This window comes from Vipera berus (genome assembly GCF_964194415.1).
Source record: "Vipera berus genome assembly, chromosome: 4".
In the NCBI taxonomy this organism is placed as follows: Eukaryota; Metazoa; Chordata; class Lepidosauria; order Squamata; family Viperidae; genus Vipera; species Vipera berus.
The window spans coordinates 122,873,969-122,895,965 of NC_138206.1; the positions used below are offsets into that span (position 1 = coordinate 122,873,969).

The following is a 21,997-nucleotide window of genomic DNA, read 5'->3' on the forward strand; positions in this document are numbered from 1 at the left end:
ATTTGAAGGAAACAGCCAGAACTCTCGGATATTGCCCTGAACTCTTTTTGTAACTTTAGCGTAAGCGAGTGAACTGTTTAAAGTAACCGGTTAAAGATCTTAGAAGGTTACGAAGCTTGTGCAAGCGGTTTAAAATGGATTCCACCGGGAAGGAAAGAAGTAGCCAGAGCTATGCGGAGCTTCTGTGCAACAGCTTTGAAGTCCTCCTGAGGCCTTCTGGGCAAGTCCCTCCCCCTCTGCTAACCCCTATGAAAGACGCCCAGAAGAAGTTTGGGTTGGTTATCAAAAGAGCCACGCTGAGCCTTCGCGCTTTGGGTTGGCCTTGTCGCCAGTGAAGTCTACACTGGTGCCAAGGTGGAATGATTTAAAAAAACAAACCACTAAGCAATAGAGCCGCTTATCAGCCAGAACCAAAGATTTCTTCGCTAAATCTAGATGCTGTGTTTGTGATGGTCCTTAAATTAAATGGCTGATCGTAGGCAGAAGTCACGGATGATAAAAGGACAAAGAAAAGGGCCTTTCTCTATTTCAGATAAGCATTTTGCACTTCAGCAGCATGCCACGCTGCTCACTCACGTAGGAAGATTGCTTTCGTTACAAGAGGGACGGGTTTTCCGGCTTGTTTTCATCTCTGGGCTCTTGAGAAAGCTGTTTTTGGACCTTCCCCTGGCAGAGTCCCTCTTCTGAGGATCTGCTCCTCCTCCTCAAATGAATTGGCAAGCCAAACAACTGTGATCCAAAGGCTGTTTGGCTAAGAAGGTCTAATTAAGTTTCAGCAACAGCGGCTGCACGACTGCTCTGCTTCTGAGCTGGGCTTCCGGTTTCTGATTTGAGTGGAACCTTGTCTTGTTGTGGCTGCTTGAGTTTTGTGATTCTGTTACCGCCCTCTTAACTATCCGTATACACCTAGAGTGTATGGAAGCAGGTAGCAAACAAGTCCCTTGTGATAAATGATTATGTAAATAATTTCCCCCTGAATTAGTCCACTTCGCTGCGTTCCTCATAAGCAAACTGCCACAATGCCTCTGCTTCACACAATGCCCCTCTTCTCTACAAAATTTAACCTGACCAAGAGAGATAGGAGGGGTTTTACAGCCACTAAGAGACAGACTTGAAAACCAACCAGGGATAAATTAAACATTATAACGCCAAATGAAATGACCTTTGGAAATTCACTGAATTTTTGTCATGGCAGAAGGAGCAAGTTTTATAATGAATCTGTCCAAATGCGGCTTGCAGCTTATTTAGCCAGCTACTGTGTGGCTGTGATGCTGCAGAATGAGCTTCGCACTTTGTGTCTATCTAGGCTGGGTAGTTAAAAAGAATGTTTGCATACACAGGCCAGTTTTGCAGAGTATATTGCAAGGTAAATAATTAGGATTCATTCTGATGGATGTTAGCAGCGGGTTGCATGATTGGCAGTTTCAGAATTTTATTTTGACCAGTTTACTATTACGAAACACTGCTGGTGCCAGCATATATATGCCTGCGTTGACACTCAACGAACAATCTGGGCTTTTTAGAAAATTAACTCAAAATGAGCATTGACAGTTTTGAAAGGGCAGGCATGTATTACATAGACATACGCAGCAGCAGCGGCAAAAAGTGCTGACAAGGATGATGCAGTAAAAAAAAAAGCTGAAGAATAGAATGAAGATTACAGGAAAAAAACTTCTGCATTACCAGGAAAAATAGGAATTTTGAGAGAAACAGGACATTTGGGCTGATCAATTTAGACAGGGAAGTTTTAGTTTTGCTACTGGAGTGTTAAGAAGGAGATGATGTACCAGTTTTACATACTTTAATGACTTTGGGCCTTTCAGCTGTAAATAAAATTTATTTCAATAAATTTTGAAGTAAAATGCTTTAATGCAGCTGACTCAGGAATTCTGGGAGTTGAAGTCCATGTAACTTAAAGTTTCTGAGGTTGAGATACTTTGCTTTTATTGTTTTGATTTAAGAAATATTTTTGCTTTTAGACAGAATTTACAATTTAAAAAAAATGCCTTGGTTCCTTAGATTACCATAAGGGGGATAATGAATGAAGCCAAAGGCCCATATTATCCAACATTTTGCGTTACCAAAGGCCAGTCAGATACATTAGATGTGCAAAGCTTATTTATTAGTTTAGATTGTCCTGCAGGAGCTCAAGATGGTAACTTCTGTTTTTTAAAATAATAATAATAATTCACAAACCAAGTTTGTGAAGTAGTTGAGGCTGAGATCTTGTGATTTCTCCAAAATCATCCAGTGAGCCTCCACTGGTGATCCAGTTTCAGTCTGAATTTCTCCAATCCTAGCCAGCTTTTTAACCAATAGGCATGACTGCCTCTTTCACAGTGTCCTGGTTGTGATTCGGGAGATTAGTAGGCACTGAAATCTGAAAGTTCCAGAAATTTAACCAGTTACAGGTTAGTCCACAACTTGCAACAGTTCCAGGTGGAAAGTTACAAGTTACATTGCAAAAATGACTTACGACCCTTTTTCACACTTATGACGGTTGCAGCATCCCTATGGTCATGTGAACAAAATTCAGACACTTGGCAACCGACTCACATTTACGATGGCTGCAGCATCCCGGAGTCACGGGATCCCCTTTTGTGACCTACAGATGTGCAAAGCCCATGGGGGAAGTCAGATCCACGTAACAACCGTGTTACTAACTTAAAACAACTGCAGTGATTCCTTTAACAACGGTCTCACTTGGCAACAGGAATTTTGGGCTGAATTGTGGTGATAAGTCGAGGACTATCTGTATTTGGCTGGCATCTAATTTACGGCATCGGATGGCAGTTGACTATATCTTGCGTGTGTAGGAAATATGTCTTTTAATCCAGCAAAGCTGGCTGAGGAATTCTGGGAGTTGAAGTCCCCAAGTCTTAAAGTTGCCCTGTTTTAATCGGTCCGGAATCTTGCCATGTTTACTTTTAATGGACCCCTTTGAATTTAGCAGCGCCTGAGGGGAAGAACATGACTCTGCCCACCCCTTCGGTGCTGCCCCTGGCAGGTGTATTTTGAACACGCCCCTCACGCGCCCTCCCCCCCTTGCTGAGCGGCTGCTTAGTTCAGATGCTCCCAAGGGCTAAAGACGTGCCTTTTCGTAGGGCTGCTCTGCTCCCATAAGCCCCCTTTTTTGGACTTTCTGGCACGGACTTGGTAGGTGGAGACGGGGCTGGAGACGAGGCATAGCTTTCTTTCTCTGCCCCTTGCCTACTTTGCCTGCGGCACCACAACTCAGGCAGGAAAGGTGACGGCTTGGATCGCGACTGACCTTTTGGCCTTTTGGCCTCGGTTTGGCTGGGAATGAGAGCTTTGGTAAGATCTGAAGCTCTCAAAGCTGCTCCCATCATTTCTGAAGGTGGGTTGGACTGGCACAAGGTGGAGAGCGTTTGGGAAAGGCCTCCTCCACTGAAGCAGCCTTGGGTGGAAAACAACGTGGGAAAGAAGCTTTGAGTTCTGACGTTGTGTTTCTTGGCTGATGCAGAGTTGTGAACTTTGTCCCGATCTTCATCTTTGCTGTGTAACTAATCTCTTTATTCAGTGGTTCTGCTTCTGCTATTTTAAACTCCGTACTGAGTTATGCTTGTGAGTTCTTCCTGCTGACCATGTGTTTATCTGGTGCTCCTTTTTTATTTGGACTTTTTCTGGCAGGAAAACTGCTTTCTTGCTCTTCTCTCTTTCAGCAGAGGTCTCCTCCTTAGATGCCCAGGTGCCTCTGCTCCATTTTGCACTTGTTGCTTCTCCTAGAGCCAGTTGACTTAAGGATTCAGCCCCCCCCCTTCCCCCCGAACAGTTGCCTTCAGAATTCCTGACCTGAACTGCCTATGCAGCCTGTGAGCCACACGGGACCCTTTGGGCAGGCTGTGAACCATTTCAAGGCTGGTCCACACACAGTGGCTCCCGGCCAGAGATGCTGGTGACTTCTGCTTGGTAACTAAAACTCAGCTGGAAAGAGGGACACTGAGCCACTACCAGGATAGTCTGGACGGTTGGTCAATTTTTAAAATATAGTCAATTCAACCTGGTCCAAATGTTTCTGCACGCTTGAAATAATTCATGACTGAAGTGTTCCTGGATGTACTGAACTAATTTTTCATAATTAATTTTGATAATATATTGATGTGGTCAGGGAAATGAGGAAGAGGGTCCAGAAAGATTTGGATGGGCAGTTTGGAAGGATGTGCAATGTGGGAACACTGGTGGAGGATGGAAGGGAAGGGAAGGGAAGGGAAGGGAAGGGAGGAAGGGAGGAAGGAAGGAAGGAAGGAAGGAAGGAAGGAAGGAAGGAAGGAAGGAAGGACCGAGTGGTCTGATAACACTTAAGAGACATAAGCAACAGCTGAGGGGAGGGACAAAAACCACGGAAAGACGGGATGCTGGTGGACCTGTAGGGTAGGCCACAGTGGGACTGGCTGAGAAAAGGGTAGAGGAGGCCAGGGGCGCCAAGCTGGCACGGCTGATCCAGTCTAGAGTTTAAGCAAAACTGGGAATAATTAATCAAAGGATCAGGATGCTGGCATGTTGGTATGTTAATGTGAACTTTAATTTGAAATAAAATGGTTCCAGGAGAGAAAGAAAGTTGTAAATTCATAGAATGGTAGGGCACTGTGGGTTCATAATCCACCAGATTAGAGTTCGTTCTGGGTAAAGTTAATTTGTCTTGGAAATGATACGCTTAGTTTTCTGTAGCTGCCTTTTACTAGATTTTTGGGTAACAACTACAATGATCAAAGCAACTTCTGAAATAATTTTGTGGGTAACAGTTTTCTGGCCATTTCTTGGTAGGATCAAATATACCCCTAGGGTCAATGTACCATATTGACAGTAAAGTTTAGTGGCTGTAACACACCCTGTGGAAAAAGACGGGAAGTTCTATGAAACGGAATACTGACGGCAGCATCACAAACAGTCCCTGCAAGAAAGGGGGAAAAACGGAAGAAACTTAAAGAAGCCAGGCTGGATCCATGCCAAGTTCACTAAAATAATAAAAGAGAAAAAGGATACATAGAGGAAATGGATGGAAAGTAGCAAAACCAAATAAATAATTCAGGATAGGCTCTAGAAACTGTCAGGAACTCGGTCAGGAAGGGAAAAGCTCCGAATAAGCTGAGATTTGCCAGAGATGCAAAAAATAACAAAAAATTGTTCTTTGGAAATAAAAAACAAAGCCAATGAGAGAATAGTGAAGTTAAGGGTGATGGTGAAAAATTCTAACTCTGTTCCTGTCTCAGAAGGAAAATAGAACTATAGCTCATAATGCCATGGGGGGAGGCAGGAACGGCAGCTTAGGAGAAAGAAAGAAGGATTTAGCTAGTTTAAATGAATTCAGGTCAATTCAAGTCATAGAAGCAACAGATGGAAACTCATCAAGGGGAGAAGCAACCTGGAACTAAGGAGGAATTCCCTGACAGTGGAACAACCTGCCTCCAGAAACACTGAATGCTCCAACGCTAGAATTTTTTAAGAAGAGACTGGACAGCCATTTGTCTGAAATGGTATAGGATTTCCTGCCTGAGCAGGGGGTTGGACTAGAAGACCTCCAAGGTCCCTTCCAACTCTGATTCTATTCTATTCTATTCTATTCTATTCTATTCTATTCTATTCTATTCTATTCTATTCTATTCTATTCTATTCTATTCTATTCTATTCTATCCTGTTCCTGTTCCTGTTCCTATTCCTATTCCTATTCCTATTCCATTCCATCTATTCTATTCTATTCTATTCTATTCTATTCTATTCTATTCTATTCTATTCTATTCTATTCTATTCTATTCTATTCTATTCTATTCTATCCTGTTCCTGTTCCTATTCCTATTCCTATTCCTATTCCATTCCATCTATTCTATTCTATTCTATTCTATTCTATTCTATTCTATTCTATTCTATTCTATTCTATTCTATTCTATTCTATTCTATTCTATTCTATTCTATTCTATTCTATTCTATTCTATCCTGTTCCTGTTCCTATTCCATTCCATCTATTCTATTCTATTCTATTCTATTCTATTCTATTCTATTCTATTCTATTCTATTCTATTCTATTCTATTCTATCCTGTTCCTGTTCCTATTCCTATTCCTATTCCATTCCATCTATTCTATTCTATTCTATTCTATTCTATTCTATTCTATTCTATTCTATTCTATTCTATTCTATTCTATTCTATTCTATTCTATTCTATTCTATTCTATTCTATTCTATTCTATTCTATTCTGTTCCTATTCCATATTTTCTGTTCTGTTCTGTTCTGTTCTGTTCTATTTCTATTCTACATTCCCTTCCCTTCCCTTCCATTCTATTCCATTTATTCCCATTCCATATGTTTCCTGGCCCAGATGGATTACATCCTCGAGTGCTGAAGAAACAGAGGCAACCATAGAATACTTTAAGCAATCTTCAAAAATCTTGGGAGGCCTAGAGAGGTCCTCGAAGGACGGCAGAGAGCAAATGTCACCCCCATCTTCAAAAGAAGAAACAAGGATCCTGGCAACTCCTTCGTGTTGATCTTGGGGAAGATCTTGGAACAGAGCATCAAGCAGCAGGCTTGTGAATGCTTGGATAAGTATGCTAGAAATAACAGGAGCCAGCATGGATCTGTTGCCAAGAAATTGTTGGGGGGAAATATAACGTGGACCGCCACCGGATTCTGTCCTTAGCTTTCTTTCAACATTCCCATTAATGACTTACGTGAGGAAATTGAGGGGGTGCTTTAAAAAGTTTGCAGATAACAGAGTGTTGGAAGAGGAAGAAGATTGAAAAAGATCTGGGCAGGATAGAACAAGAGGCTGAAATAAATAGGATGAGATTGAAGAAAGAAGAAATGCAAGAAGTGTCAGGTTGAAGTGTAAGATGGCGGACACTCTTGAAAGAGATCTAGGTGGCCTTGGTGACCATATGAAATATAATCCTAAAATGTCAAGTCCCACCCTGGGTCTGTATACAGGAGCATACCGTCTTGATCACAGGGAGTAATTATCTAGTCTTCTTTGGTCCATTCAGAAAGGACAGGGAGAAACGTGGAGGAAGTTGGAGGAAGGGTATCAGGATGGTGCAGAGTCTGGAAGCTTTCCAGTATTTGAGGGCTGCCCGAAAGAAGAGAGAGGGGGTGTGTGTCAGATTGTTTTTCCTAACCCCTGAAGGCAGGACAGGAAGCAACGGATGGAAACTAACCAAGGAGAGAAGCAGCCTGGAACTAAGGTGGTTTTGAAAAACAGCGGCTTTTTCTTAGTGCAATAAACACTGGTACCTCAGGCTGAAGTTGATGATAACCAAGGTCCTATAATTGTCCACGATTATGGGTTTTTTAAATGGCTGCTATGTTATCTTGTCTTCGAGGTGCTTTGTTGCTTTGGGGGTGTTTGGTGATCTGTAGTGGGTTTTTGTTGTTGTTAGGAAATATGTATCTCCACGTGATATGTTGCAAAATCAAGATTTCTTTTTTAAAAAAAATACATGGCATAAGTGCATTCATAATATTCAGATAGGTTCTCAGGAATTTGCAACCTCTCCTCATTTTGCAGGTAAAACAATTATTCTTTAGGAAAAATACCCAAATTTTCAGAAAGATAATTCAAACCCCAGCACAGTAGTCCTTGTTTAGCGACTGCAACCGGAACTAGCAGCTCAGGGGTTAAGCAGAATAGTCAGTAAATGAAACCACGGCTCATGATCAGCTTTCCTCGCTTTACGGACCTGCCAAGGGGTAAATGAGAGGCTCGGTTGCAAAATTCACTTTTTCATCAACCAGGGGAAATTCAGCACAGAAACAACTTTTGCACTTGGACAAAAAGGCTGACTCAGCATCAATCTCTCTCTCTCTCTCACACACACACACACAGACGCACAAACCAAAGGATCCTGAATGCTGCTAGATTTTGGGTTACATCTAGATCATACTCAATCACACACTGAATATAAATCAGCTGAGAAATATGAGGTGGCTGTGAAAAAAAAGGCTCCTGTAATTTATGAAGCAATTTCTTAGTTACAAGAAGTAGGAGTTGTACTTTAATGTACATCACTTAAGCACCAACGACAAATCTTGAAGTGTAAACGTGGTACCTTCAGATTCAAAGAAAGGCAGTGACTGATGGAAAACTCAACCTTTAAGAATAAAAGTCGAGAGAATTTTTATAGAGTGGAGGGAGACAAGATAGCATTCTGGAGAAATGCTGTACAGCTAGGTCCTCTACTTATGACAGTTTGTTTAGTGACTGTTCAAAGTTACAGCAACACTGGGGAAAAAGTGACTTAGGACCGATTTTCACCCTTACGACCGCTTCTGCATCCCCACGGCCACACAGTTCATACTCTGACTCACTTTTATGACAGTTCATCGTGAGGTCCCCTTTTGCGACATTCTGATAAGCAAAGTCAATGGGGAAGCCGGATTCACTTAATGACCGTGTTGCTAACTTCACAACTGCAGTGATTCACTTAACATCTATGGCAAGAAAAGTCGTAAAATGAGGCAAAAACAAATGTCTCATTTAGCAACATAAATGTTTGGCCCCATTGTGGTCGTATGTTGAGGACTACCTGTAGAAGGCAAAAAGGAATCTCGGAAGTCCCACTTGGATCGGGGTGTGTGTGTGTGTGTGTGTGTGTCTGTCTTCCCAGAGGAGGGCAGGGACAGATGCCCCGGGTCAAAGTGGCCTTCTGGGAAGCTTCCGGCAGTGACGGCAGCAGCCAAGGGAGCTGAAATCCGGCTGAGACGGGGGGGGGGGACGTGGGAGGTGGCAGGACTGTTTGTCATTCCCTGGAGGCCGCTTCATGGGAGCTGCTCTGTAACAAGCAATCCGTAAACCTTATGACAGGGAACCTCAGACAGTTGCTCTTAGTAAAATTCTGTTGGCGATGAATCGATTTGATATGCGCCCTTGAATGACTGAATGCCTAAAAAACTTCCTTTTCAGCACTGGAAAGATAAATGAAAAATAGAAGAAAATTCTAAATGCATTCCCAGCTGCATTATGTCATCAAAAATTGAGACAGATACGTATATTTCTGCTGCTTTATAGATCAATGAGGCCGGCTACTTGCATTAAAGATTTTGATGGTCCCAATAAAGTAGCGTGGATCAAATACCAAGAAACAGGATTAAGTGTTGCATGTTAAATAAAATAAATAAATAAATAAATTTGAATTTGAATTTTGTCATGGTTAAGCTTCATTTGATAACAGAGAGGGCGGTCAGTTCCCCCAGCTCCCTCCATGGCAGAGGCCCCCAACCTTTGGGGCACCAGGGACCGGTTCCGTGGAGAGAGGTTTTCCGCAGACTGGGGCGGGGCACTGGTTTTGTGTGCTGCCTGCATCCCGCGGATGGGGCCTCGCTTTTTGGGCAGATGGGTTGCCGGCATGCCGCAGCCCGGCACTGGTCCACGGACCGGGAGTTGGGGACCCCTGCTCTATGGCATGGGCCATTACCGACACCCAGATCCTTTAGTAGTTGACAATGCAGAAATCTCAACAGACATTTCCCTGAAGGCAGTGGGTGGCCTTCAGCAGGGGTGAGGGCAGATCAAGAATAGTCATTTTTCACTGCTGGCTGCAAAGATTGAAATATTTGGTTTTTTTTAAAAAAGAGAAGTCAGATCTTAATATGGGCAGTCTTCCACTTACAAACACAAATGAGCCCAAAATTTCTCTTGTTAAGTGAGACATTGTTAAGTGAAATTTGCTCAGTTTTATGACCTTCCTTGCTGCAGTTGTTAAGGGAATCACTGCAGTTGTTAAGTTAGTAACACGGTTGTTAAGTGAATCTGGTTGACTTTGCTTGTCAGAAGGTCGCGAAAGGGGATTACGTGACACCCCCCCCGAACATTGTGACTGTCGTAAATGTGAGCCAGTTGCCTAGCGTCCGAATTTTGATCACATGACCGTAGGTATGCTGCAATGGTTGTTAAGTGAGAAAAACGGTCCTAAATCACTTTGGAACTTTGGTCACTAAATGAACTGCTGTAAGTGGAGGACTAACCTGCATATTTATTATAGAACATCCTTTTATTAGCCAAAGAAAGACAGAAAGGAATGTACACTGTGTGACATAAGCAACCTTCATATAGTGGGTACAAATCAAGTTAACGTGTGTGGCTTTGGGGCTCTGTGTTCCAAAATGGACGCTGCATTCTCTTTTCTGACAGGTGTTGTTTATTTCTCTCCCTCGTCTCCACAGTAATATGCTTTGTTGTGACCAAGTCCTTGCTGTTGACCTGCTGCTTGCCCGTCTTTCTGATGGGCCTGAGGTACTACTTCAGCAGGAAAGTTATCCTCAACTATCTCGAATGCGCCCTGAATACGGACATGTCTGACATTGAGCAATATTACATGAAATCCCCAGGTGAGTGACAAGACCCACGAAGGGGCTGGCCGGCCATCCCAGAATAATGTAACATCTGCCCTTGTGCCCTCCTGACAGGCAGAGAACAAGAGGGCCCGTCGTGTGTCCAGAATATCGGGCTTATTGGCTTCCTGGGCAAACCTTCACATGTAAACAATGGGAAAATATTCTGCCGTTTTCTAAACACTGGTCCTCAGGTTCACATGCAAGCGTTGAGAGTTGCATCTTAGCGAATTTCCTTGGTTTCCACTTTCACCGTATTAGGTGTGTAATGCTACAGGCAATCCAGTCGATGGGACTTTACTTGGTTTTCCTGTAAAAATCTCCTGTATTTCTCAAGTATTGTAGCAAAAAGAAAAAAGAAATCTGGGTAAAGGTTTAGAGATTGTATTATTGGAGATATTGGGTACCTATACACACACAAAAAATGAACCAATCGGTTTGTACATATTTCAAAAACCATCCAAATTCAGGATATGTGGAAGATGCATTTGTAAAGTGAAAAGGAAAGTGTGGCTCCAATTGAGTTCAATCCCTGGTAATTACACAGACACCAGGTAGCTATCTTGGCAAGACGTGGTGGGCCTTGGAGGAGGGTCCCTCGCTGCCTTCTTTTGAGATCTTTTATCCAACACCTCAGGATGAACCTTGAACTTTGCGTTGACCCCTGCCCAAGCATCAACCTTGTCTGGCCTTTCTCAGCATTTTCAAGACCAGCCAGACTCAGAAATTCCTCTATGACGGCATGGATAACTTTGTAAGACAGATCTGTCACTCTTAATTTATTGAGAGGGGTGTGTTTGTGTGGTTTGTGTGTGTGTATTTTTAAAAACCTTGTCAAAACAGAGCGCTTGGTACTTATATTTATATATTTGTTTGTTTATTATCCCACCTTTATTATTTTATAAGTAATTCAAGGTGGCAAACATACCAATATTCCTTCCTCTTCATCTTTTCCCCACAACAATAACAACCCTGTGAGGTAGGGTTGGGCTGAGAGAGAATGACTGCCCCAGAGTCACCCAGCTTGGCTTTCATGGCTAAGGCGGGACTAGAACTCACAATCTCCTGGTTTCTCAGCCAGCAACTTAACCACAATACTGTATTTTGCTCTGTCTCAGAGAAAAAACATACAGTAAAATTTTTCTGTATGATCTGTGTGCATATATATATATATATATATATATATATATATATATATATATATCCCCTGTAGTCCATTTGTGAAGTATTTTGTGTGCTCCCAAAGTATCCTTCTAATCAATTCTTTGTCTGTATATAGGGTTTCTCTCTTTTAAAAAAAATGGTGTAAGTGTTGTCTTTCGTCTTGAAATCTAGGAATGTTGTTCAAGTGATTTGTGAACCAAGATATAAGTTCAATCTATCTGAATGGAGACTGAACCGTGTCTTTCCATCTGGCAGAAGGCTGCCCCGGTTTACGATATGTGAGTTTCGTCGTCACTATTTGGGTGCCTGAAAGAGTATCTGAAGGGAAGAAAGGCAGATCCCCAAGGCTGGCACTGATTTGCTGACCGCGTTTGTCGATGTCCAATGAGGAAGGGGTCAATCCTTAAAATGCAGTTTGGGATGCCCGTCCCCAGCAGAAGAAGTGGAGAGGCCTCTCTCTGGCAGAGTGTGGCCAAACCCTGGTTGTGCCTCAGGAAGCTTCCAGATCACTTCAGGGCAGGGGTTAGTAAGAAAAAAGGGTGTTAGTAAAATTGTGTTGCATATTTACAGAGCCTACAACGCTCCTGAATTAGTGGAATGTCTTCTTTATCCCAGTTTGGAGCATCTTTTCCCTTCTCTCCATGAGTTTGAAGACAGAGCAGCACTTCAGCTCTCTGCCATTTGGGGGGCATTGACGTCAGAGCAGGGTATCTCAGTGGGTTGGGGGATTTCAAAGTTGCCCTTTAAAGATTTCGGAGTGTGGATGTTTGTCTTGATTTAGACACATTGAAAATCCGGAGTCCCTTCAGCAGAAGCTGAAGGAGGACCAAATGTGGTGAACGGGGATTGCCAGGAGGGCTCGTTTGCCGCTTGACTTTCGGGAACACTGTGAAAGGTTTCTTAAAAATGTGCGTTTACAAGATTCCTTGCAACATCGTGTAAGCCATTTTTGCTTAATGTGGTAGTAGTGGTGAAGGAGGAGGAAATAACTTCAAATAAACACATAAAGCAATTTAAAAACAAATTATCTTCATTGCTAACTAGGAAATAAATCCTATCAGAAGTGAAATTCCAGCTTTTGCTGCCAATAGTCTGTTTCTCCAGAATATACGTAACGGTTCCATAGAGCCTTTGGACAAATAGAAAGATGGCGTTCCGATTTATATTGAATCTCTGGCTCTTTATGTTGAGATCCATAGGTGGGATGTTCCATATTTAAATGTTGTTTGTATACCCCCTGGATTGACCACAATGGTTGAGCAAAATCAGTCGAATTTACCCTGTTTTATGGGGTCCGGATCTTTTATGCCAATTACTGAATATTTCTCACTTGTCGCTTAGCGGATCAGGCGCTCCTAGGCTTTTGGGACCTTCTTCCATTCCCTCTATTAATATGCTTTTGTAATTTGCTTTGCTGATTCAGAAAAAATATTTCTACATTCCAGCCTATTGGAAAGCTTTGATTGATCCATATAAGGAATATATTTGAAAGGGGGAGACCTCTGTTCAGGTTGTGAAGGTTTACAAAAAATAAGATGGTCGTGCTCGCTTCGGCAGCACATATACTAAAATTAGACAAAAAATAAGATGGTTATGCCTGTGTAATTCCAAGCTCTTGTGTTAGCTAGCAGTAACAATCAGCTTTTAATCAAGTCAGTTCAGGAGCCGTTGCTTGTTGAAAAGGGGAAATGGATTTGGAATATATTTCAGATATTTTGGGAAACTTCAGGGAAGTTTTTCTAAAGATTTCTATAAACGGCATCTTGTTTCAAGAAAACTTCTGTAATCAGAACTTCCAGTATGACAGGTAGTCCTCAAATTACAACAGTTCATTTAGTGACCCTTCAAAGTTACAGCAGCACTGGAAAAAGTGGCTTATGACCGTTTTTCACACAACCGCTACGGCATCCCCAGGCTCACGTGATCAAAATTCAGGCGCTTGGCAACCGGCTCACGTTTACGACGGTCACAGTGTCCCGGTGGCTCACGTGGCTCCCTTTCGTCACCTTCCGACAAGCAGAGTTGGTGGGGGAAGCCGGAGTCCCTTAATAGTGCAGTGATTCAGTTAACAACCATGTCAATAAAGGCTGTAAAGTGGGGCAAAACTCACTTAGCAACAGCTTTGCTTAGCAACAGAAGTTTGGGGCTCAATTGTGGTCCTAAATCGAGGACCGCCTGTGTGGTTTCAGAGAGTTCCCAGGCTTTGCCCCTCCGGGGGGCGTCTTTCAATGTCCCGGGAAAACACCGGCTGTCCTTCGTCCGGAGGCTTGGCCAAAGGACTTGCAGGAAGTGCTGGGGAAGAGCATAACAAACAGGATCACCTTGCAAAGCAAAGCGGAGGTTTTCTCCGTTGGTTTTTGCTGCCTTGGGAAACGGACTGAATGGCCGGGGAGCCGAGTGCGTTTGCAGGACGCGGAGAAGGGTGGCTTCCCAACCCACCCACCCCCCTTTGTCAGCTGCGAATTTGGAACCCCTTGCAAAGTTAATTTCTGGTCCACCGAGGTCGGCTGTTCTTTCCCAGCACTGCAATTAGAGTAGGAGCAGCAGAAGAGAAGGAACAAGTCCTCATTCGTAGCACAATGCTTCACACACACACACACACACACACACACACACACACACACACACACACTGTTTGCGCTGGCCCTTTTCCACCGAGAGTGGGTGAGGGGGGGAAAAAGAGAGGAAAAAATATGAAAGGAAGCCATGGAGTGACAGGGCCAAAAACGGGGGGGCTGGCGGGTGCAGCTCCACACCTTGTGTCCGTCTGCGTCCGGGAGGCGAAAGGGGTGAGTTTTTGGGCACTCCTGTGATTCAGGGCCTGCCAGCTTGCAGATTTTGATCTGGAGCAGACAGATTCCCATCGAGGAGAATTTCCCCTGAAAACCAAAAGCATTTGACAGCATTCTAGTGCTCGGTGAGCATATTGTGTGTGCCAAGCTTTATGAAGCTGAGATTTTAGTAGACCTGAAATGCTCAGCAAAAATATTTTTTGTTAGTCATTTCTGAAGCAAAGTGAGAGGATGGCTGGGAAACAATTCCAAGGTGTGAAATTTTAAAAATGAAGCTACTTAGGGTGATACCGTGAGACCCTCATGTGGGAGGCACTGAGGTGAATGCACCTGTACAACTGAGCGATACCTGGGTGGGATGAACCGTAAGCATGCAAATTTCTGGGATCCGGGGAGCCTCCTGGATCCTTCCCCTCGGTTTTGTGAAGCAAAGGGAGTGTTGAATCATTATTTGGTTCATTAAATTGATTTAGGGAGAGCGACAAATTGAAGCTAAGCCTGAAGTGTGCCTTGTTGGTTGCTGGACTAAAGGGAAGAGGTGTGTCTTCTTTCTAAGACGGGGCTGGGAAGCCTGCAAAACACACACACACACACACACAGAGAGAGAGAGAGAGAGAGAGAGAGAGAGAGAGAGAGAGAGAGAGAGAGAGAGAGAGAGAGAGATGTGTTGGTGTCTCTCCCATTGTGGGCCATGTGGGCAGTTTGCTGAGGGTCACACACAGCCGAAAGCAGCTGGTCTTTAAACAGATCTCTTGCTACGCAAGGCAGAGTTTACTTACAAAGCAATGCAGACATGAATGAGCTTAGAGCAGAGGCTGGAGAAATGTCGAGGTGGAATTGTGGCCGTCTCACAATCCCTTGGCACACAGACACACAAACCCTCCCTTCCTCTCTGTGGCTCTCCTGAGCGTGTTGAACTCGGCTAATGCAGACTTTACTGACACAGGAAGTAGGTGTAGGTTGTTTTCAACAAATCATCAGACACTTCGATTACTATTTTAAAAACACAACTTAGGCATTTTTGTGCTCAACAAGAAGCGTTGAGAAGTTGATAACTATCTTCAAGCGAATCCAGAGATTTTGCAAAGGGAGGGAAAAGAAAGAAACGTGAGGTGTGATGGGGGGGAGTTAAAAATGGAAAGCGAGGGGCTCTGCGAGGCTTCCTGGCAAATCTTGAGAACGAGGCAGGATGTCTGCACAACAGAAGCCTCTTTGGGAGGGCCTGGAAGCTCACGGTGCCACTTAACACAATGCAAACCCAGAGAAGTGGGAGTGATGACAGAATAAGAGATAGGGGAGTGGGTGAGCAGAGGCAGGAACGAGAAGTCAGCTCCCGGGAAAGGAGCAGAAACAGAAACCCAGAGAGCATAAACAGTTGGAAGGGAGAGTGGAAGAAGAGGGAGGGAGGGAGGGAGGGAGGACAAATGGGGGAAGTGCAGAAAAGAGGGAAAGCAGGGAGAGGAAGACACGAAACAGCAAGAAAAGCGAAAATGAGACCTCGAATAGAGTGACAGGTAAAGGTGAAAGAGAAGGAAGGAAGGGTGGGCTCTGAATTCTAAAAAAAATAATAATCCTCTTTTGACGGGCCTTGGAGAGTTCTTGTGCTGTTAATTCTGTTTCTGCTGCTGATCAGCTCTGCCAGGGGTCTCCAGCCTTAGCAATGTTACGGCGTGCTGGCTGGGGAATTCTGGGAGTTGAGGTCCACAAGGCTTAACGTAGGTTGGAGACCTCTGAGCTATGCCTAAGCTGTCAACGGCTCGGGGACATCTTCTGCCTCACAGTTTCAGTCGGGAAGGGTTGGTCTGAGACCCACAGCGCCCTCGAAGCGGTCCTAGGCAATGGCCCCTGCGTGGGGTGGGGAAAGGCCATCGCCCTTGGCTTTTCTGCCCTTCAGAGGGCTGCTTCTCCTTCGAAGCCCAACAGTTGTTGGCTGGTGCTAGAAATGGCACTTCAGCTTGAGAAGACCTGGTCTTCTTCTCCACTCATTACTGCCTCTCCTTCTAAGTAGGTCAAAAACCAACCCTCTCCTCCTCCTCCTCCTCCCAGGAAGAGAAGGGTGGGTTTCTCCATCTTAGCTCCCTCTCCATGGGGATTGGGGTGTCTTCTGCCCCCTCCCCACTCCGGCCCCTTCGGCTTCTTCTGTGGGATAAGGCAGGGCTCCCGCCACGTCAGAACTTTCTCCTTAGGTGATGATGCCCTGACTTGCTTCCTGCCTCTTGGGCGAGGAGGCAGCGGAGAGGCCGTTTCCGTTCAGGCGATCCTTCTTCTCCCTCCCTCTCAGGCCCCCTCTTCCTCGCAATCACAGGCGGCAGCAGAACTTTTCTGTGTGGCGTGGGTTGGGCGGGTGGCGCAAAAATGGCGAAGGAGGGCTGGGCGTGCAGATAATTTATTGCCTCCCAGAAATGCCCTATTTTCTATTCAGCTGCACTTTCTCTCGTGTCCAAAGCCCGGACGGAGGTAGAGGCTTAAAACCACAACTGAGCCCCAAATCTCTGTGGCTAAGTGAGAGAGCGGTTAAGTGAATTTTCTTCCATTTTGTGACCTTCCTGGCCACAGTTTGTAACTGAATCACTGCATTCGCTAAGTTGGTCACACGGTCGTTTAGTGAATCTGGCTTCCCCCTTTGACGTGGATGGTCAGAAGGTTGCAAAAGGGGATCACGTGATCCCGGGAACTCTGCGACCGTCATCATAAATACGAGCCAGTTACCAAGCGTCTGAATTCTGATCAGGTGACCCGCAGGGATGGTGCAACAGTCGTAAGTGTGAGAAATGGTCAAAGGACACCTTTTTCAATGCCACTGTAACGTGGAGCAGTCACCCGATGAACTGTTGTAAGTCGGGGACCACCTGCACTATGACGGGAGATCCGTCGCAAGGGAGGCCAATCGGCCAGAAGAGAGAGACCCCTCCAATCAGCCGTTTGGGAGCCCCAAAGACCAAGGCTCCTCTTTCCTCGGTAGTAGCTGGGTGCCTTGCAGGGCGGATGGAAAGCAGGAGGGCCTTTGCCCTTGGCAAAAGGATGAATGGTTGTGAGCGAAGGGCAGAAGCTTATTAGGGTTTTCATAGCTCGAAGCCAGTGGTGGGATTCAGCCGGTTCGCGCCAGTTCGGCAGAACCGGTACCAGCTGAATGTACACCGCTTCCGGAAGTACATTCTAGGCCTGGGAGGCCTCCTAAGCCTAGAACGGCCCGCTGGAAGTGCGTGGATGCCACTTCCGGACGTCCGTTCTAGGCCTTGGAGACCCAGGCCTGCATCCAATAAGAGAACCGGTTGTTTAGGTATTTGAATCCCACCACTGCTCGAAGCCCCTTCTCTGGACTGGACATGCTGACCCGAAGGCCCTTTTGTGGCAATGTGTGAACTCCTCCGGAGAACAGTGGGCGACCGAGAGCAGCCGCCCTTCGGCGAGGCACGTTCAAAGGGAGGTTCACAGGCGACAAAACAGGAATTTAATAATTTAATAATAATTTAATTTGTATACCGCCCTTCTCCCGAAGGACTCAGGGCGGTGAACAGGGCAATACATAATAAAAAACATAATGCAAAAATTAAAAAGTGATTAAACAACTATGCCCGTAGTAATTAATACATATTAAAAATTAAAACTAATTATAAAAACCCAACCCCATCCCGTCAGACCAGGCCAGCTTGTTCGAAAAAGAAGGTTTTGAGATCGCACCGGAAGGAGCGAAGGTCGGGGGCCATCCGGAGCTTGACCGGTAAGCGGTTCCAAAGGTCCGGCGCGCCCACAGAGAACGCCCTCCCCCTGGGGGCCACCAATCGGCATTCTTTGATCGGCGGCACCCTGAGGAGGCCCTCTCTGTGGGAGCGCACTGGACGGAGGGAAGTTGAATTTGGCGAAGGGAATGTGAGATGAACTCACGAGAGATCGATGGATCGTTAAGGTGCTTCCAAGTAAAAGAGGCAGGATGCAGAGATGCAATCATTATGAAGCTTTATTCATCGATAGATTATATAGAAAGAGCTATATGGCATGGAGGCATCCATGCTTGTATGATAGAGAGAGAATGCATGCAAAGAGAAAGAAAGAAGGAGAACAAAGAGCAGCCCCTGAGCAGAGGTATTTCTGGGGGGGGTCTCGGCCCCTCCCTAACCTTAAAATACTCTCGCCAATGAGGCTGCAGGGGCCGGGGGACCCCTGACCCACCAGTGGAAGCAAAGAAGCCTCTTTGCTCCCATCTGATGACCTTTTGGGGGAACTGCCAATGGCTGGCACAAAACATCTAACAGGGAATTTGCCGAAGAATCTTCTCGGCCTTTAGTTGTGCTTGTCCCAGATTCAGGAAAGGCCCAGAACTGAACTTTGAAATGAAAACCTCTGCCAAAATGGATCGCAAAAGGATTGCTGTGTTGATCCAGACATTTAAGTTTAAAAATTCCGTGTTTGTTAAGACTCAGATGAAAAGTTGTTTTTCTCTGGTGAACTTTATATTTATTTTGGATTATTTAAGTGAATAATGTAACTAATCCTCGCCATGAATTTTCCCCAGACTGCGACTCAATTTGCAATGCAAAAACCAAATGAAATGCTTTTGAGGCTTGATTTTAAAAAGAACAAAAACAGCTAACATCATTTTTTTAAAAAACCTGCCCGTCGTTAGATAACTGCTTTCTGACTGCTGCCAAAAGACTGGATGGGGCTGTCAGTTCTGTTCAAGGAGAAAGAAGCGTGATTGGCAAAAACAGTTTCTCCTCTGGAAGCTCCTTCAGAGGCTGGGAAAATGGACCAGCCTCTCAGTCTGAGGTTATCTAGAATTTAACGTAGACTTTCACATAGGTGTTTAAAAAACAAGGCTACAAATACAGCTTCACATGGGTGAGAAAACTAACCTTCATCTAAACGTTAACCTGTAGTGTGATGCCACTAATTTATTTTTTTTTAAAAAAATCTTCCTGTGGTTTTAGACTGCATTAACTGAAGCAGTTCAGACCATGTGAACTGATAGGGATAGTCCTCAATTTACAACCATTCCTTTAATGATCATTCAAAGATGTGACGATGCTCAAAAAAGTAACTTTAGGACCGGTTTCCCCACTTATGACCATCGCAGCTCCCTCACGGTGATGAGAGGTCAACACCAGCCATGTGTTGGTGATGGTTGCAGAGTCCTGGGTCTCCTCTGCTGACCTGCCCAGGGCAGCTTTGACCCAGCCAGTGGAGGAAAGTCAGTCTGTGTTCTGCTCTAAGGCTGGAGGACTCAGAGGTGGGGCAGCGACTTGTGAGGTTTTCCACTTAGCCTCACAATCGCCCCAGCATTACTCAGGAATTTAAAAGAGCCAAAGAAACTCCCAAGCCGGGGTTTCAGCAAGCAAACAACTTTTATTTTGATCAGAATAGAGTCGGGTGGCCACATCTCTCTTCGTGGCTGGTACAGAGATGAAGGCAACAACCAGGAAAGATGTCTTCCACCTTTTATACCCCTTCAGAACAAAGAGATCTGGTCTCGGTACTAGGAACCAAAAGGTACAGAAAAATAATTCCTAGATGATGACTCGTACACAGCAACCCAGGCTCCACCACAGCTCCTTTTTCCCCCTCCCCTTTAACACGAGGCTTTTACTTTTCCAAAATACATAAAGCATCTGACTACAAAATAATGATTACAAAATAACAAAACAATGATTACATAATAACAGTACAAGTATCAATATAAAATGGTTACTATACAGTATATATAAAATGGCGGATAATGTCAAACTTACACTAAAATCATAAGCACAATAACATCCCTTCAGTCTCCTGGCAAGTTGTTTGAAATCTTCTCCATGATCTTTTGCACCTCGGAAAGATTTGCATCCAATTGTTTGGTGATCTTTTAAAATTTCTTTCCAAACTCAGGGACATCTTTCATCTTTCTGAAGGCCCCAGACAGCTCCTTTGGTCTAGGTCTGGTGATACCACACACTTCAACAATAAAGAGCAAATCACACGAAATGTCTGAGGTTTCAGTTGAAGAGGTTCCTCCCAGCTCTGCCTAACAATGGGCTTTTATCAATTTTTTCCCCATTTCCATTTCATTTCATTCCCCGCTGATCTGTTGCACCCAGTTTCAATTTTAGGCCTTTCAGGTCTTGATAAATGTAGGAATGGGGCTTACTTTTTCCATGTGAAATTTCCTGCAAATAATTAATCAGATGATCAAGTTGGTCAGTTTCTAAATCTTCACAAAGATTGGAATGCACTAGATTCAAAAATATATTGAAATATCTTCCCAATACCAAACTTTTCTCTAGAAGTTTCCTAGAACAGAAGATGTTAAATCAAGGGTGACTCTGAGATCAAAGGCCCAGGAGCTGTAATATTAAACTCTGTAATAAGGCTAACGTAAATCATACCAAGTAAATGCATAAATACTGTTCTTAATCATATTTGGATATCTCGGGATATGCAATAACTTTATAAATCTTTATAAATCCCCCTATTAACGTAGCCATCTCTCAGATGTTCATAGTTTTCTCAATTCTTCCAAGTATATCTTTGAAATGGTTTCTTGTTTCTCTTAAGCAATGCTGTATATTCCTGTATGATTTTTATAAATGCATTTATTATTCCAGAGGAAATTTCACTTTGAATTTCCTGGCATGTGTTTTTAAAGATAAACAGGCATTTTACAATATTAATCAAACCAGGAAACTGGTGTCGCAGAGAGAATAAATGATCCTAATTGTTGACTGAGCGTGGATCGACTTTCTTCTTAAACTGATAAGTGCTCAGAATATTATGTGGTTTTCTGCTACAGCAGGTTATCCTATAATCATGTTGATCCCCAGAAAGGAATTTAATCAATGTTTGGTGCTGCAAGACCACCCAGTCTGATATACTCCTGTGGCCCTTTGACTTGGCTGACCATCCATTTTAATCTTTCGCTGTTTATTTGCAACCAGGACAGGGGGCTGATTTGGGGTGTGGAACACATTATTTTAATCCATGTAATATTGGTGCATTTCAATCACCTACAGACTGTGTCATAAACCAATATTAAGTTTTAAGGCTTGCAAGAAACCATTTACTTTCACTGTTTGTGGGTAAATTAGTTCTAGCCACTGACTGTCCTCCCCACATTTTGGAGGTCTGACTCATTCCACTGTAGGGCACAAACAGTGTTCTATTTATCACATGCCTCACTTGTGTGCCTGTTGTTGCCTGGACGCTGTGCCTTGATTGCATCAGATTGGTTGCGTAGAGAGACTTTCTTTATTTGCAGAGGTCATTAGCCCTGGTGGATGAGACAATAACCCCAGCAGCTCTGGTAGTGGCTCCCCCCCTACCCAGGCCCTTGGCCTCTCCCTAGCAATGCCGCCGTAACGGTCTCCGCCTCACGGACCATCCGGGATAACTGGCAAGTATGAAGGCTTCTCCTGCAAACCACCAGCGTCCGCCAGCTCTCCTTTGGTGAGTGCATTGTGCTGTTGCCTGCTGTGTTGATGGAGCATATAGTGGGAGGCTTGACAGGAGGACGAATTTGAAGTGACAGGGCAGTTGCAAGTGAAGGTGGGCGTCAGGCTGGAGTTGGGTCTAGAAGGAGGAGGAGGAGGAGAGAGGTGGGGCAGTGGCGATTGAAATTTGGGGTATGCTTTTTCGAATATGTACAGATTCATATTTTCTTGCTTTTTTCAGGCTCAGGAAAAAATAACCCCAAGGCCTTCAGGTGCTGGAGATGAGGAGCAAGGTAGGCC

The 21,997-nt window shown here is 44.4% G+C and overlaps 1 protein-coding gene across 2 annotated transcripts in view; it reads left to right on the forward strand.

Annotated features, from left to right (window-relative positions):
• NAT8L (N-acetyltransferase 8 like) overlaps positions 1-21,997 on the forward strand; it is a gene marked incomplete at its 5' end in the record, with an annotated part of 34,060 nt that overhangs the window by 1,644 nt on the left and 10,419 nt on the right. Inside the window, 3 exons of one of the 2 annotated variants that reach the window (XR_014026446.1) lie at positions 10,153-10,338; positions 21,526-21,713; positions 21,939-21,990. Coding sequence is in view for 1 of the 2 variants with exons in the window: in XM_081327780.1 (XP_081183906.1) it covers positions 10,174-10,338 (165 nt within the window). Of the gene's footprint in view, positions 1-10,152; positions 10,339-21,525; positions 21,714-21,938; positions 21,991-21,997 lie in introns of those variants that run through there. The other variant, XM_081327780.1, reaches the window with a different exon arrangement.